General features: G+C 46.8%; 1 protein-coding gene across 1 annotated transcript; it reads right to left on the reverse strand.

Moving 5' to 3' along the window:
• Positions 1–3172: 3172 nt before the first annotated feature.
• On the reverse strand, positions 3173–5607 carry NDUFB4 (NADH:ubiquinone oxidoreductase subunit B4). The gene is made up of 3 exons (XM_040596653.1): positions 5360–5607; positions 5001–5147; positions 3173–3324 (listed from the first exon to the last, which is right to left on the reverse strand). Exons 1-3 carry the CDS (start codon positions 5558–5560, stop codon positions 3265–3267), a joined length of 408 nt encoding a protein of 135 aa, XP_040452587.1. The 5' UTR covers positions 5561–5607; the 3' UTR covers positions 3173–3264.
• Positions 5608–15809: the final 10202 nt, after the last annotated feature.

Consider the following 15809-nt stretch of genomic DNA (forward strand, 5'->3'; position numbering starts at 1 on the left):
TGTCTGCCAGAGGGAGAAGACAGGGATCCCCAAAGCATTTTGTGCTCTCTGTAGGGGGAGAGCTTTACAAACAGACTGAAGGATCTACCAGACCTAAGCCTCCTATTCGAGCAGGCCGCTCCAGCCTGCTGTTCTGTGGAGGATTGCCAAGGAAAGACTTGGTGGTCAGGAAAGTAGACCGTAAATTAGAAAAGATTGGAGAATCTGCAGTGCTTCACTGCTAAGTGATGGAAAGGTTCCTTTCCAACCCCATGCTCTGGCTATCCTTCAACATCGACTCCTCACGTCAGCACTTGACAAATTCCCTCCCTAGTTCAGCGCTAATTCGCAGCACAGCAAATGTGGAAGGGCTCATCCAGCCGGTCCAGGCATTTGCTCCTGGGAAGGTACCTGGAAGAAAGCTCAAATGCAGACAATGTCATGGAGGACATCAAAATGCACTGGAGTCTGCAAACCTCACCCCCAGGCAGTGAGTTCCATAGGGTAGAGGCAGAAAGCGAGGATCCAGGTTGGGTGGGAACCAGGAGCACAGCCCAGGCCCCCCGGCCCTCAGGCCTGACTTCAGCACACACCCATGTGAAAGATACTAAGCTTGGTGCCATCGGGATCTGTGCTTCTCCCTTCCCAAGAGAAACAATCCCTATTATTCCAAAAGAGAAGGAAACGGAGAGCTGCAACACCTAACTTCAGTCTGTTACATCCATCATCAGTTTTGGATTTGTACCAGATCCTTGTGGAGGGGGATGGGGTGGGGGCGTGGGGGGGTGGGGTGGGGGGGTGGGTGTTGGAAACCATGAGCTTTGAGCAAAGTGTTACATTATCACATCTGCAGGGAGATGTTTACTATAAAATAGCCAGCTTAGAAAAGGATGTTCCAGAGAATCAATTTGCCAGAGAAGCTGATTTAAACAGACTGATCTGGGGATAAACGAGGTCTAAACATTTCACAGGCAGAGGGGAAAAGCTTGTTTTCTGTTTGGGACCAAATTTATCATCCAGTGACCTGCAGGCTTGAGTTTCTCTTGCTATAGTCTCATCACTGAAGGCACACATGGCTGGTAACACATCAGTCAAGGGTAAAATTCCACGAGGCACATTCATGCTCCTGTCTTCACCCTACATTTCCTGAAGGGAAACTCCCCATTCCTTCCTCTACGCACCCAGCACCACCCCCCCACGCCACCAACCCCACCTCCAGCAGCACAGCACGCTCGTTCCTTCCAAGAAAACAGCAAGGAGAGTTCTGCAAAATATCAAGAGAAAGTAGGGCAGCCTTTCCCTGAGCACCACGCTCAAATCTGCAGGGACGCAGCATCAGACACTCATCTGCAAAGGGCTGTGGCAGGTGCCACAAGCATCGGTCCGAGGCTGGCTTAAGAAACCAGAGGCACCGCGCTCGTCTGCAGCCCATCCCCAACCGCTGGCTCAGCTGGCCTGAAACAAATACAGCTGTGAGGCAGAATTTACGTGTGTGGCAACCCAAGTTCCAATTAGCTGAGGAAATGGGTCCTGGGAGATCAAATTATTTTGTGGCAGCAGGAAGATAGTTAATTTAGCATGCTCAGACAAGCAATTATTTCTTTCCCTAAATACCACTTTCCCCATGCACTGACGCCTCTCTGCACTGACCCACAGCCGTATCTTGTAATATCATTTGTGACAGCCTTTTAGAAGCTGTTCTGCAGAGAGAATGATCTGGGTTTGCTTTAGTTCAGCTAGCAGAACAAGCTGCAGCGGCAGGTGCAGGAGCGTTCCTAGGAGCACATATGGGATTGCAAAAGCAGGCCATGGCTTTGCACAGCTGCTGCACACAGCGCTGGTACCCAGCTCCCCACAGCCTGAACATTTCATGACCCAGGCAGGAAGGAGAAGAGCTACAAAAAGAAACTTTAAAATAAATAAATAAAAAATGTATCAGGAAACACATTTTTACTGTGAGGGTTACCAAAGAGGTTGTGGAGTCTTCATCGTTGGAGATACTCAAAAGGCCCTGGGGACATCATCCTGGACAACGTGCTCCAGGTAGCCCTGCTTGAGCAGTTGGACCAGATGACCCCCCCAAGGTCGCTTTCAACCTCAGCCATTCTGTGACGATGTGAAAAAGCTCATTGACTCACTGATGGAGAGGGACTTCACATGGACTGTATTATTGCCCTTATATGGGGCAGTGCTGCTTTTGCTGACTTCGCACAGGCCGCTTTACCAGCGGGCAGAGGGAAGTTTTCCGATTTTACATCAAACTGAGGTTTCAGCATTGACCTCAACATTTGGGAAGAAACCGCTCCCATACAATGTCTGAAGAATGAGGGGGTTTGGATCATGAAGGCACTTACAGGCCATGTGAAAATTCAAGCCCATATTAAAAATCTTTTCCTTGCACTCCCATTTCAGCACTTTGACAGTAACAGATCCAGAGCTCTCTATACCAGTTAACCTGGGCAGAAAAGACTTGTTTCTTATAAGCATAAGCAGAGAAGGCACCTTTGCAGAGACAAGGTTGTTAGGCTTGGCCGGGGTTTTTTGTGTTTGGTTGTTTTTTTTTTAAAATCACAGCCCATTTGCAAGGATGAAATGGAATTCTCCTATACTGTAAAGGAAGCAGCGTCAAAAATAATCATTCTTATCTTTTTACTTCTTGTCTCCCACTCACAAGAATCACAGAATGAGTGGAAAGGCTAGTCACCTATAGCATGACAATGTTAGGCTCACTATTTCCAGGTGTGGTATAATTTTATCCAGAATTTTGTTGTAATAAACACATGGTTCAGGCTTGTATTTTATTAGGGAAAATAAAAATTAACTCAACTTACTGAGAACAGGCAAGCAGACTTCTAAAGTTATTAAAAACGTATCACAGAACTTGCTTATATCCAATTAGGGCAAACTACATAGTCAAACCAACAACAACAGGAAGAAATACCTAGTAAGCAATTAATAGTTCTTTAGGAAACTGTTTGGGCTTGCTTAACATTTTAGGCTGCTACTAATTTTAAATTTCAGCCTGTGTTGCTCTGACAGCAGCAACTTCCATGCTTTAAAAGGAGCCTCTGTGTGTAGACCAAAGGAGTACACTGGTTGAGTTCAGAACATTCTCTCTGTATCAATCTGCATTAGATACAAAGATCCTGCATTTTTGCACTTTCTATAATTGTTAAAGACACAAGACAACCAATAAGCAATTAAGATTTATTCTAATCAAGGAGAAATGTCAGCATACAATATATCTTATTTATATCCCATGAACAGCACTGCAGTTCCAGGAGCTTAAAATACACTCAACGGTCGCTCGTATTTACCCTCTCGGATAAGCTTCTCTTTACGATCCTGTGGAAGAAAGAAAACATTCATCATTATCCTATTAGAGAAGTTTCAATCAGCCTGGGATAAGAGAAAACCCATTTAGTATTATAGCATGGACTACAGGAAGACAGCACCACATATGATCTTAAGGGTCTTTTCCTACCTAAATATTTCCATAAGCAAACTCTGGTAACACCTGTTATGGTTAACAAAAGAACAAGGCATTTAGATTCACCTACCAGCCACAGAAAATGTGCTCAGATTGACCTCTGCACACCTAGCCACTCTCACAGGCCAACAGAGACCAATTCCTGTGATGCGTTTTTCACTACATTAGTTGTGTCGCAGTTAATTTATACATTTAGTTTCTGCTTCCTCCTTCTGGCTGAATAATCCAGCTTAGAGATCCAATTATGGAGAAATATCTCGCCTTAATGTGCCTGTGTTCACTTTCAGCCCATTTGTATCTCACTCTGCAGTCATGTACCTTTCTGACAAGTACTGTTACGGTACAGAGACTGAGACATTGCAGATATTGCCCCAATTCCTTCTGCTGGATAAAACCACATTTGCTTAAGACTCAGCAATTTGTCTCTTGCTTTCCCAGAACACAGCAAACACCCCTCAGGAAAAAAAAAAAAGTATAGTAGCTATTGAGCTTCATATACTACCAGAAAACCAAGAAAAATCCCCCAACATCAGTAAGGGAACTAGAATAAAGGAAAACAAGTTGTTCTGGAGACTACATTAAAGACTTCAGCTTAAATATTCCCAGGCAAGGATGTCTAGGTTCCACTCACGCAGGTTTATTTTCAATAACTCACATGTTAAGCCACACTTCATGGTTTCACATGTAAAACAAAACCAGTATGACAAAATACTGCTGAGATGCCGAAGTGTCAAAAACATTTATATCAACATGCTCGGCATGTTTCCTAAAACCTGTATTTTCAATTCATCCCAGCAAGCGTTCCCTACAACTACTCTTCATTTTAATTGACGTTTGTGCTTCTCAGTTTATGACTTGATCTAAAAATGCTACTTTAGTGCATAAGAGGGAAATAAGTGTTTTACAATAGCCACAAATTCACTAGTAAAAGCAACCACTGTCTGCCAGTAACCTAGCATGTTCTTATCTATGTATATAGCTGAGGTTTTTCAGAATGATCTATCATTACTCAGGTTCTGACACCCACATTTCAGGAGTTAGAACAGAAGCAAGATAAACCTTCCAGAATCCCTGAGATCAGACACTGCAATTGGCACGAAGTCCTCCTCCCCTTTTGCTTCATGAGATTAGGGAAACGGTCAAGCAATTCACAGAGATGTTGCTAGCTCTGTCATCCATAAGCTCCCTATTTATTTATTTTAGAAAGCTTAGTTACTGCATGTCAACAACTGAAAATAAGTCTGTTATGACTGATTTACACTGCCAGTGCTACAGAGAGCTTTATTACAGTAAAATACACTGATCAGAGAAACTGCGACTGGCCATACCCAAGGGCGCAACTTCACTCAACTGGACTTTGCAACCAGTTAATGAGGCTTTTGAGACAGCAGGCTCAGTATCAGCCTTCCCTCCTTACTTTAACGGTATAAACATTCTCAGGTGCAAAAGGCTCCCACCAATTAAGCCTCCAGGCCAACGGCCATTTCACAATCTGGCGGTCGCTGACGTTCAGCCTCGGCAGCTGACTTACCCTGTCAAATTTGAACACAGCGGACCAGAAGAGGATGGGGCCTATCGCCCAAACAACTCCTAGAAAGGATGTCTTGGGGGTCGGGCGGAAAGTCGGGTAGATGTTGTATGTCCTGGCATAGGACCACCGGAGCAAGGCAGGATTTTCCTGGGTTGGAAAGAAAACGGCTGTGAGGGGCCAGGGGCGCAGCGCCGTTCACCCTTTGCCCCCGCCGCCGTGCTGGGGCCTACAGAGCCCGCCGCTGCCTCCCGGCCAAGGTCACGGGCAGGCCAGCGCCTTCCCCGCCCGGACCTACGCCCGGGCCCGGCTGCGGGACGCCGGGTAAGGCGGCCAAGCCCCCCGCCCCCCGCCCCACTCACGATAATGGCCGGTGGGTTAGGGTTGTTCAGCTGCAGCTGGTACTGCCGCTTGAGCCTGGCGCGGATAGCCAAGCGCTCGGCCTCGGCACGGCGTTTCTCCGGAGACACGTCGTAGGTGGCGTGATCGAGCTCGGCTGGCAGCGAGACGTAGCGGCTGGGCCGGTACGGCTCAACGGCCGGTGGGTCCTGTCCCGCCGCCATCTTAGCGCCCCGTCCGCCGCGGGAGGCGGGAGGCGGGACTGGCCGCGCGCCGCCGGAAGAAGCCCCGCCCCCGCGGGCCCGCGCGCCGCCGCCGCGCCCCCTGCCGGCCCGCCGGCGGCACGAGCCCCCTCCCGCCCGGCGGCAGCTCGGCTGAGGAGAGGGCGTGCAGGCGCGGCCGCGGGCGGTTCGCTGCCAGGGCCGGCTGCTCCCTGCCTGGCCAGAGCTCCAGAGGGTGACATGGCCCGTCCCCTGCCCCCTCCAGGGGGGACCGGGACCTCCAGGGCAGAGCTGAGGCGGCAGGGACGCGGGGCGGGTGAAGGGGCTGCCCGCCTAGGGGAGAACGGGGCGGCCATGGCTTCCCGGCCCTTCCCCAGCCCTGCATCACGCACATTTAGGCAAGACACTCAGTCTTACAGAAGTGGTTCATCGCAGGTGGGCTAGAAGCTGCCAAATCCTGCCGTTACTGGCTTTCAGCTGCAAGTCCTCTCTGAGATTCCCTAAGCAAGGCCCCGGGTGGGTTGGGTAAGCTGCCAGGTAACCTTCAGGATTATTGTGCTGTGACTCGCTGCCCTGATAACCTTTATTGACAAGTTCACAAATCACCCTTGCTGATGAACAGGGGGCAAAGAAAGCAAGCCCTGGCCTGAAGGTTTTGGCTTTAGGAAGTTTCTGTCTCGTCGATATGAACAGCTCTGTTGTCCAGAGATGCAAAAAATACATGCAAGTTGCCTTTCCGGAAACAAACCTACCAGTACACAAGTTTTCTGCTGGGTTTTTTTTCTTCTTTAGGGTATGCAAAGCAATGATAGTTGTGCTGGTTGAGCTAAGTGAGTTAATGGCTGTGTATCTGTAATTATGGCCTCATTTACACTGGGGTAACTACAGACTCGGGTAATGTTGGATGAGGGATTACAGTTTACTCCTAAACACACACAAAATAATATTGCTGACTTCATTTAAGATGCTATGCTTTGGCACTGCAATAATAAAGCAGAAGCTTGGCTTCACATCTTTATGATTTCATTCTTATACCTAAGCACTTGGAAAACAAATAGTCTCCTTTTGGTCTGAGCAGCTAATTAGGAGCTGAGGCTTTGTGACTTGCTTCCAGCAGGATGAAATACAAGTTGGATATTCCGGCAATTTGTGCACCTTGAGCACACCCCCACAGCAGGAGGTACTTCTCCCTCTCTCCAGTACAAGCCTGCAGTCCTCTCAGAAACTTTATCCCAGCATTTCTCCAGCTTTTCCACCCTCGTTTTCTTCACAAACACGTGGCTGCAAATCCAAGTGAAAACCAAGCTGTTTCTTTCACAGTCAGCTCCCAAAGAAGTACTTACATGCCCCGTTTCTTTGTTTCCCAGGGCTTTCAGCTTGGGACAGTGGCTCCTCTTGCATGGAACAATTTAATCCCTTTACTTTCCCATTTCATGACCATCAGATTTCGTGAGCTCTCTCTCCAGCCCCACGATTGTCTTTCTCCATAGCTGGCTTGCGGAGAGCTACCTGAGCAGCACGCTACATATACCAGCAGCACTGCCATGTGGCACTCCTGTGGTACTTTCATCTCCGAGGGTGCCCAAAGACTTGGCAGCCTGTGTTTCCCTGCCTGTGCACAGCCTGCTTCTTTAAAAGCTGTTCCTCCCTGCTCTCTCTTATTTCTTAATAAATGAGACACGCAGCCTTGAAACAGAGCAGGAACAGGGGTGCAAGGTTGGATCAGCGTTCTGGGAAAAGAGAGCACACTGTGGGAAATGGTGGGTCTTTTTCCCCTCTCTGCTGCGTCACCGAGTGGAATGGAAAAATCCTGTCCCTGCAGATCTCCCAAAGGACTTTTAAAACAGCCACATGCTTTTCCCCCAATCTGCTGGCTCCTGAGATCTGTCTGTAATGGTGTGGGACAGCTGCTGTGGGCAGGAGCAAAGATGGTCTTGTGGTGAAGTCACTTGGCAAAGGCAGCGGGTTCAGCTTCAGCTCCCAGCCCTGTTGCTGACTCTTTGTGATCTTATCTGTGCAGGTCCAAGCTGTGCCTTCTCCCTCTACCCGGAGTTCACAGTTGTGAGTGTACATGCTTGGCATGCAAACAGTGCCAAAATTAATTCTACTGGGAGAAAAACAGAAGGTGCAAAGCTGCATTTCCATTAACAATATAATGTATTAGAATGTAATGTATTAGAAAATTGAGAAGCCAGCCGCTATGCTGAAAACACCTTTGCATTTCATCTCTAATCACTAACTCATCCTCCCTCCCAAAGGATCGAGTTCCCCACAGGGAGTCTTTTCTGAGAGATAGCACTTGTTTCATGGGGTAAGAAAATAACTAAATCCCTGCCAGAGAAGTGTATTCACTGACACTCAAGCCTGTGCATTGAAGTTTGTGGTTTAGCACTCCTCTGGAGGTGATTTTGTGCATTTGCTTCATTTCATAACAGCCATGTCTCTAACTTTAAAACACCATCCTTTAGCAAAAGCCCGAGACACCAATAGCAAGTGTCTAAACCTTGCATAAAGCAATGCAGGACAAAGACAGAAATACTGCAGTCAAAGCACTTGACTGAAATCAGTGATTGTTGGGTTTTTTCCTACTGACAGGAACTGCTGCACACAGTGAGAAATGCTGCGGTGACAAACTGGACTCCTGTGAAGACCTCTTACACCATCTACTCCTTCTGGGCCACCCTATGGCAGACTCCGAACACAACCAGGCTGCTACTGCAAACCACCTTTGAAACAAAAGATTTTGCAAGAACGAATGAGACCCTTCTTCCCTTGTTTTTGCCAACCAGATCATGAAGCTCATTTCATTCACCTCCTGACTGCTATTGTTGACCTAAGACAAGCAGCAGGAATATGAAACAGGCACTAATGAGAGTGGGGCCACTCTCAGTAGGATAACACAGGCTTAAACTAGAATATTGCTGGTCGTAAAACCACGTCCTTGTGGGCTCAGACACCAAGACCTGAAAGGTAAGACCCCAAGTGTTTTTCTTCTTTTTAATCAGAACTGATGATTATTGAAGTTTGAGGTTGGCAGTATTGAATTAAATTGACAATTCTCATATGAAAATGCCTTTGAAGTTTACATCATCTGTTTTCTTTGTGAGTAGCAGTAACCAAAATGGAAAGAATCAGTCAAGAAAATTAATCTTTGTCCAGAACCCTGTGGAGGGTTGACCTTGACTGGCTGCCAGACACCCACCCAGATGCCCTCTTGCTCCTCTTCCTCAAAAAGACTGAGGGAGAAAATGACATGGAAAAGCCCATGAGTTGAGATGAGTACAATTATTAAGAAAAGCAAAAGCTGCATACAGAAACAAAGCAAAAAGAGGAATTCATTCACTACATCCCATCAGCAGGCAGATGTCCAGCTACTTTTGGGGAAGCAGGGCCTCAGTATACATAGCGGTTGCTTGGAAAGACATATGACATCACTACAAATGTCCTGCCATCATCCTCCTTCCCCTCAGCTGTTATTTCTGAACATGACATCATATGGTATGGGTTAACCCTTTGGTTGGTTGGGTCAGCTGTCCCAGTTATTTTCCCTCCCAAACTCTTGCCCATCTCCAGCCTACAGACCTTTAAAGTTGGTGGCGGGGCGCTGGAGAGAGAACCTCGATGCTGTGCAAGCATTGCTCAGCAATAGCCAAAACACTGATGTGTTACCAATGCAATAGCCACAGAGCCACTGAGGCAAGGCACAGCTCCATATGGGCTGCTGTGAAGAAGGTTAACTCCAGCCCATCCAGACCCAGTACAAAGTCATCTTGAATATTGTCCTACACACTGCTGAATTTCTGAGAGCATTCTCATCCAAATTAGTCTGAAATCAGTATGACAGTCTGAAAACTGTATGACAGACTCTTTGGTTGAAGCTGCAAGTAACATCCACCTTGAATTTAAAGTAACCCAAGGTACTGACCTTCAGTTTAGACCTGTGAGAATTTGTTGGTGACTTTTCAGTCATGCTCCAAAATACACACAGACTGGATTTGTTCAACAGTATACGCAAAGTCATATCTTTTCAGAGTGACCAGACTAAAAGACTCTGTGCTTCAAGTGAATGAAAGAAAAATTAACTTGATTCACAGATCTGTCTATCTATTTCTGAGGTGATCGTGCATGACACTTTCAGAAGATACAGGTTAAATGTGCTGTCATCTCAAAAAATACTTGTGTCTGTCAAACTTGTTCTGAGTACTTGCGGTTGCCCTGTTTGCATCAGCTGTCAGGCTGGGCCAACATGTTACTGGGCTCTGTTTTGAATTCTCACTGACCTTTTGCAAAGAAAGCAAGCTGCAAAACAGGGGAGAAGCTGACAAGATCACTCATATCACAAGAAGGTTCCTGAACAGAGGTCCTTTACTTCTAATTTCCACCTGTAATCAGCAAGAAGGGTCATTTGGCTCCTGCTCCCGTTCCATACAAGTGAATGAATACTGCTGTGTGTGCCACTGACCTTCTTCTGAGGGGAACTGGCATCAGACATCTATCTGCATGGATACATCCATGGTAAAAAGCATAGTAAATACAGAACGGGAGCAGTGCAGAAATTATTAGTACACGGCATAGTTTATCTGGGCTCAGAACAAGTGTGTCTAATTGCAGTATGTAGCTGTGTTAATAAATTGTCCAGATAAATGTAATTCATTCTGCATTAAGAACTGAAGTCCCCAGTATGTTTATCTTACAGTTGTTTAAAGGAAGCCTGGCACGCAAAAGAAGGAGTTAACATGGTTAGGGGAATTATGAATAGTTCAATCGTTATTACAACCAACAGGCCACCCATAAATGTGTATCAAATGTTGAGCTCAGCAGGAGTTAGTTGCAAAACTAGGACACTTAATGAGTCATAAAGTGCCAGGAATAATGAGAGACGGCATTAAACAAACCATTTCTGCCTCTCCTGGGCTTGTCCAGAGATGGTGACAAGAAGCCCTCTGCTGTTTCAGCTTTTCCTGCCAAAATAAAATTTTTGACTCACGCTGAATTATAGCTGCGGCTGAGCTGCCCGAGCCAGGGAGCTGATGCCGCCTGGAAGGGTCTGGTAGGAGAGAGAGAAGCTGGCAGCAGGCATCTCTTCTCCACTCCTTTGCAGGTCATTGATTGTAGTATAAGCTCTCCCTCTGCTTCCAGCTCCTCACAGGAGAGGCTATTAATAGTCACATAATGTTGAAGAGCGGGAGAGGAAGAGGGCTTAGAATAACGTATGGTGGCAATTAGAAAGCTGAATGTCTGCGGGCAACCCTGTTATTGGCTAACTGTTGGAATTGCTTCACCAGCCAAGGGCTAACACTATTCGTAGGCTTCCCCTCATGATGGCTGTCAGGAACTGGAGTACCCCAGCAAGCTGTCATTGCCCCAGCCAGCCTCCACGGGACCCTCCATTACCCACTGGCGAGCAGCACTGATGCTCAGTCCCTTGGCCTTAGCTCTTGCCTGAGCTGGGTCAAGTGTGCGTTGTGGCTAGCCTTGAAGAGCAGTGGCTCAAGTGCCTGTTTTGTCCTCAGACCTTTCTTGTCACTTTGGCCTTGCCTGGACATCATTGGACTGTGGCTGATCATGGTTATTGCCACCGGACCTGCCCTGATCAAGTTGTTTGGCTCCCAGCTTGCCTTCTCCATGGAGCAGCCCAGTCTTGCTGTCCCTGGACTGCACCGTCACTCATGGAGCAGTGCTCAGCCTCATGACCGTAGGGAGTGTGTGTGGCACCAAGGGTGGAGTCAAATTGACGCCAGTAAGAATTGAAAAAGCAGTTGCTAAGAAGAGTCAGTGAGAGGAAATAAGTTGCAGGAAATGTTTCACCCAGGGTAAGGGAAGACGTCTTTTCTGGCCTACTGCTCCTGACACAGATCACCACCAGCAGCTGACGTTTGCTTTCTCCCTGTTTCTCCCCGGGTGTTTTGTTCTGCCCATGAAAGAAAGGACAGATCTGCCTCGTTCAGCTGGAGTATTGGAGAAATAGCGGTGCCCACTGTGAACTCTGCCTGCATGTCTCTGATACCACGGAGGGAGTTTTGGATGGTGAGTTCTCCTACCCTAAAACACATCTGAGAGGCTGTGAGCCATCCCCTGGAGATCCTGTCTTTCCCTGTGGGCTGTGGAACGAGTCTAGTTTAGCCCAGATACTTCCCAGCCCGTGGACTGTCCAATGTGTGACAAAGTGCTGTGGCTTATGTAGCTGGAGGCCAAATGTTACACAGCCTTTATTGTACCTGGAGGATGCTCCTGTAAGTTCTGCCCAGGCCCACAGGTGAAACCCTGGACTTGCTGACAGCAAAGGAAAACCCCCCAAAAAATGGCTCTGGCCCACAAAAGCATCAGATTCCCTGTCACACCTTACTTGAAGTTACCTCATGGGTTTAGCTGAATTTCCCTTCACAAACAAAATCAGAGTGTGCGGTAAAGGCTACTGTGCAAAGATCCAACCAAAAAAGGCCAGTGAGACTTTAACCTCCAACATATGTGGCTATTTCTGCTCCTCACGACAGAAATACAGTGCCTCAAGGGTTGGTTTCGTGTCAGGGATTTCTATGTCCTGGTGGGGACCACTCATAAACATGATCTTGCAGAAAGCCTCACTTTGTGGGATTATCCATTCCAAAACTTCTTCACAGCCTGAAATAATTTTTTAACTGGAAAAGGAGCAGGACTTTATAGACAATAACTCTTTAAGCCACAGATTTCTCCTTTGTACAGGAAGACACTGAAGCCCTGTGTGGGCTAAAAAACCTAGCCTGAAATCTGTGATAGATCAGCCTTGAAGGAGAGGCAGCTCCATTTTACAGCTACGTAGAAAAAGATACTGACTTTATTTTGCTTTATATATTTTGTTAGAAGTTTGGAGCTTAAATTTTAAAAGCAAGTCTTTGGGAACACACTGTGAAGCAGACCATCAGTATGAATAAAATATGTTAGTGGGGACATGTTGAATTTAGTGTGACTGCTTGGCAATCTCTGTATCGCAACGGGGAAGTACTTAGTTGTGGCAATGCAGAGTGGGGTTTTTTTTTGCTCAAGTAAAAGACAGAATACAAATGAGGCTGTTGCTGCAGAATGCCAGCTAGTGGAAAAGATACAGTGTCCAGCCTTGGTATTTCAATGTTTAAAAAAAAAATGATGGCAATACTAAAACCTTTAACTTCTGACCTATACAGATATAATGGCAGAGCAGTGCTTTCCTTGGACTCTTGTATCATTGTATAAATCAGGAACATTATCTGAATTAGAAATACCCCTTAGCATTGTAGAACCCTGTATCCATCAGGTTTCATCTGCCTTGTTGGGGAGACTGCATAAGGCAGCTGCCAGGGTTGAAAATTGCCTCCTAAATGAATGTCTCCATACTTCTCTAGATGAACTCTTAGCAGAGAGGTTTGCTCCTTGGATAAACAACTTCTGTTTAGAGTGGCGTCCCACTAGTCAGCTGGTGTAATTGTGATTTGTAACCCCTGAAGGAAGGATTTCTGCCTCTGGTGTGATCCTTGCATGACCTTTTAGACACTGGTTTCCTTGCTCTCCTACTGCCCCTCACTCCATCCTGTTGCACATATCTGCTTCCCCGCTATTTACCTGCAGATGTTTTCTGCCCTACCCAGCCCTCTCCGCCCACACTCCACCACTGCTGAAGGGCTCTTTATTCCTTAAACCTACTTTGACTTCCCTTGACTTCCTCTGCCTCCTACACTTGCTGCTCAGTCTTCTCCTTGCTCTCTCCTGGCCATATCTCACTCTCTTCAAAGCACCTTCACAAGAAGTTCCAGTCGTGGTGGAAGCCACTTGCAAAATGCTTAGCAGATGGCAACTGCCAGCCTTGTGGTGCTCTGTGCCCTGTTTCCTCTCATCCTCTCTGTGTCAAGCAACCTGTACGCAGCACATTGGGGGCAGGGGCGTTCGTGTTCTTCTGACTTTGCTTTCACTTACTTTAGAGCCCTACTTGGCCTGAAGCCAAGCGAAGTGCAAGCAGCCATCATACTTCTTGCTGGTTCTCCTCACCACACGAGGGCTGATCAAACTCGGTTTCTGCAACAAGCCTTTTAATTTTATAGACCAGTGCCATGGCAAAGGCTATGGAGAAGGACCCATCCACCTCTGTACAAATGCCTTGCATGGTTTGTCCTTCCTTATTTTGTGTGTCGTGGTACCCTCAGGAGTGAGTTTGTCTTTGCTCGGGCACAGGCATGGTATCACCACCTTCTGTTGTTGTGTTGGATCTTGCTGCAAGCTGCCCCAGGGAGGCAGCTCCCTCTTGTTCATGACATGGTCCACCAGTCACTGCTGTGACCAGAGCTGCCCATGGCATATGGTCACAGACTGAACAAGTCCAAGGGGAATTGCAAAGCGTAATGCTGTTACGTCTGTATCAGGCTTTCACAGCTGGCTGGGATGCCTTTTCTGCTGGACCCATTAATAGGGAGGTTGCATTTCTCCATAATTTCCCTGGGGACTGAACACATCCCATCAGCTGAAGGAATAAGGGCAGTGAGTCACCTCTCAGCCTGCCTAATTTATTCCAAGGTAGTCCTTCCCAGTAGGGACTGAAAATGCCTGGGATATACCCATGGGAGAAGCTAATATGCCAAAATCTGTTTGTCTCAAATCCAAATGAAAATTTGAAATATGATAAATCACCCACTCTGCACAACAGTCACCAAAGTCAAAAGTGCTTTTTCTTTACAGTTGTACAACTCCTCCCCAGCACAGAGCAAGATCTCATTTCCCATCCCTTTGTTTTGCCCTGTGGGACTACCTCATTTCCTTGGTCCATCCTTGTTTTACTTCACCATAGCTTGGACAAAGCAGGAAAACTGAGCCCCTACTCTTAAAAATCTACTGTGTGTTTCTTAAGATCAGTGGAATTATGAAGCTTTGGTTTCCTTGTTCTTAGACATACATTTTGCAGATGGGTCACAGGGGCAAGATCTGTTCCTGACAGCAACGCTGCCCTCTTGTCAGGCAATGATGGAAAAGGTCTTTCTGGCCTGCAGAGCAGTCTCAGAGCAGAGTTACCTCTGGCGGTACCCTCCCACCTCTGATAGCAGTCAAGCAAATCACTTCAGTTGACAGCTTATGGGCTTTTATCATATTTTCTCACAGCACAACCTCTTCCAAATACCAGCATCTCTATCTGTCTTGTCTGAGTGGATGTGTATTGCACCTGGCACCAGCTCTAGCAAACAATGGGTGAACCTGTCCAGTGGCTACATCTAGATTTGTGAAAAGATTTGGGACAAGTTCTTCTGACTTGCTGATCGTGCAGCATACCCCTCATACATACTTCTTGATGCTTTGTGCGTGATGCACAGGTGTGCAACTGCAAGATGCGATACTGTGGTGAGAGGTGTCTTCCCTGGGACCTTTTGGAGGAAGGAGCTGTCACTCAGTGCCTTATCTTGACCTTGTTCAGAAGCAAAGTGCAAAAGTATTTCTTAGGCCTAGAGTCTAGACAGCTACAGCTTTGACCAGTATTGAGTTTAAGCAGTTTCCCACAGAGGGTATTGGCCTTTGCCTATGGCCCTAAGGAGACCTTGGCGCACAGTATGCAGCCCAGCTTCCTGCAGGGAGATGTTCCTAGCAGTTTAGAGCTGATAATGTTTTTTGCATTGGCTTGTCCTTGCCTGATACCTTGTTCATGGAGGAAAGGAACAGTCAGGGATTGGGTGAGATCTCCCTTGGACAGAATATTAGTTGATCAGAGCATAGATATGCCGAGGTGACTTCTAGCAAAGGCTTGCTTTCTTGCTTAAGAGTTGCTTGTTGTTTGTGCTCTGTGGCAGTGAGAGACCAGGATGTGACATGGAAAAGGTGATCATTAGTCCAGGCACAGGAGAAGTGACTCACCAGCTCCACAGCTGGAATTGCCTTTATGATACTGCTTGTCACTCTCCTGCTTTTATGGCCTGACCCTGTCTCAGGAATTGAGGTCTTTCGATCTACTCCAGCACTTCTGTAGAAATCATCAGTCTTTCCTAGCAGTAAGAGGTAGCACTGAAAGCATAGTGGGTTAATGATGACGGTGATAAATATACCAAGAAAAACAGTCTGACAAAATTTCCCTCAGCAACCACTTTCACAGATTTTCTGTTTTGATGTAACATTTCTGTTTGGTTTAGCAGAAACAGAAGCACCCTCCCTCCATTCTATTAAAAAAAAAATCTGTTTGTTTATTCTTCGCCTCCTTTCCTCTTCCTTATACCAGTTGCTAAGGAAAACAGAGGAGAAAACAAGAGGGGAAAGTGAGGGGGATAAA

The sequence above is a fragment of the Falco naumanni genome, chromosome 5 (genome assembly GCF_017639655.2).
Source record: "Falco naumanni isolate bFalNau1 chromosome 5, bFalNau1.pat, whole genome shotgun sequence".
NCBI lineage: Eukaryota > Metazoa > Chordata > Aves > Falconiformes > Falconidae > Falco > Falco naumanni.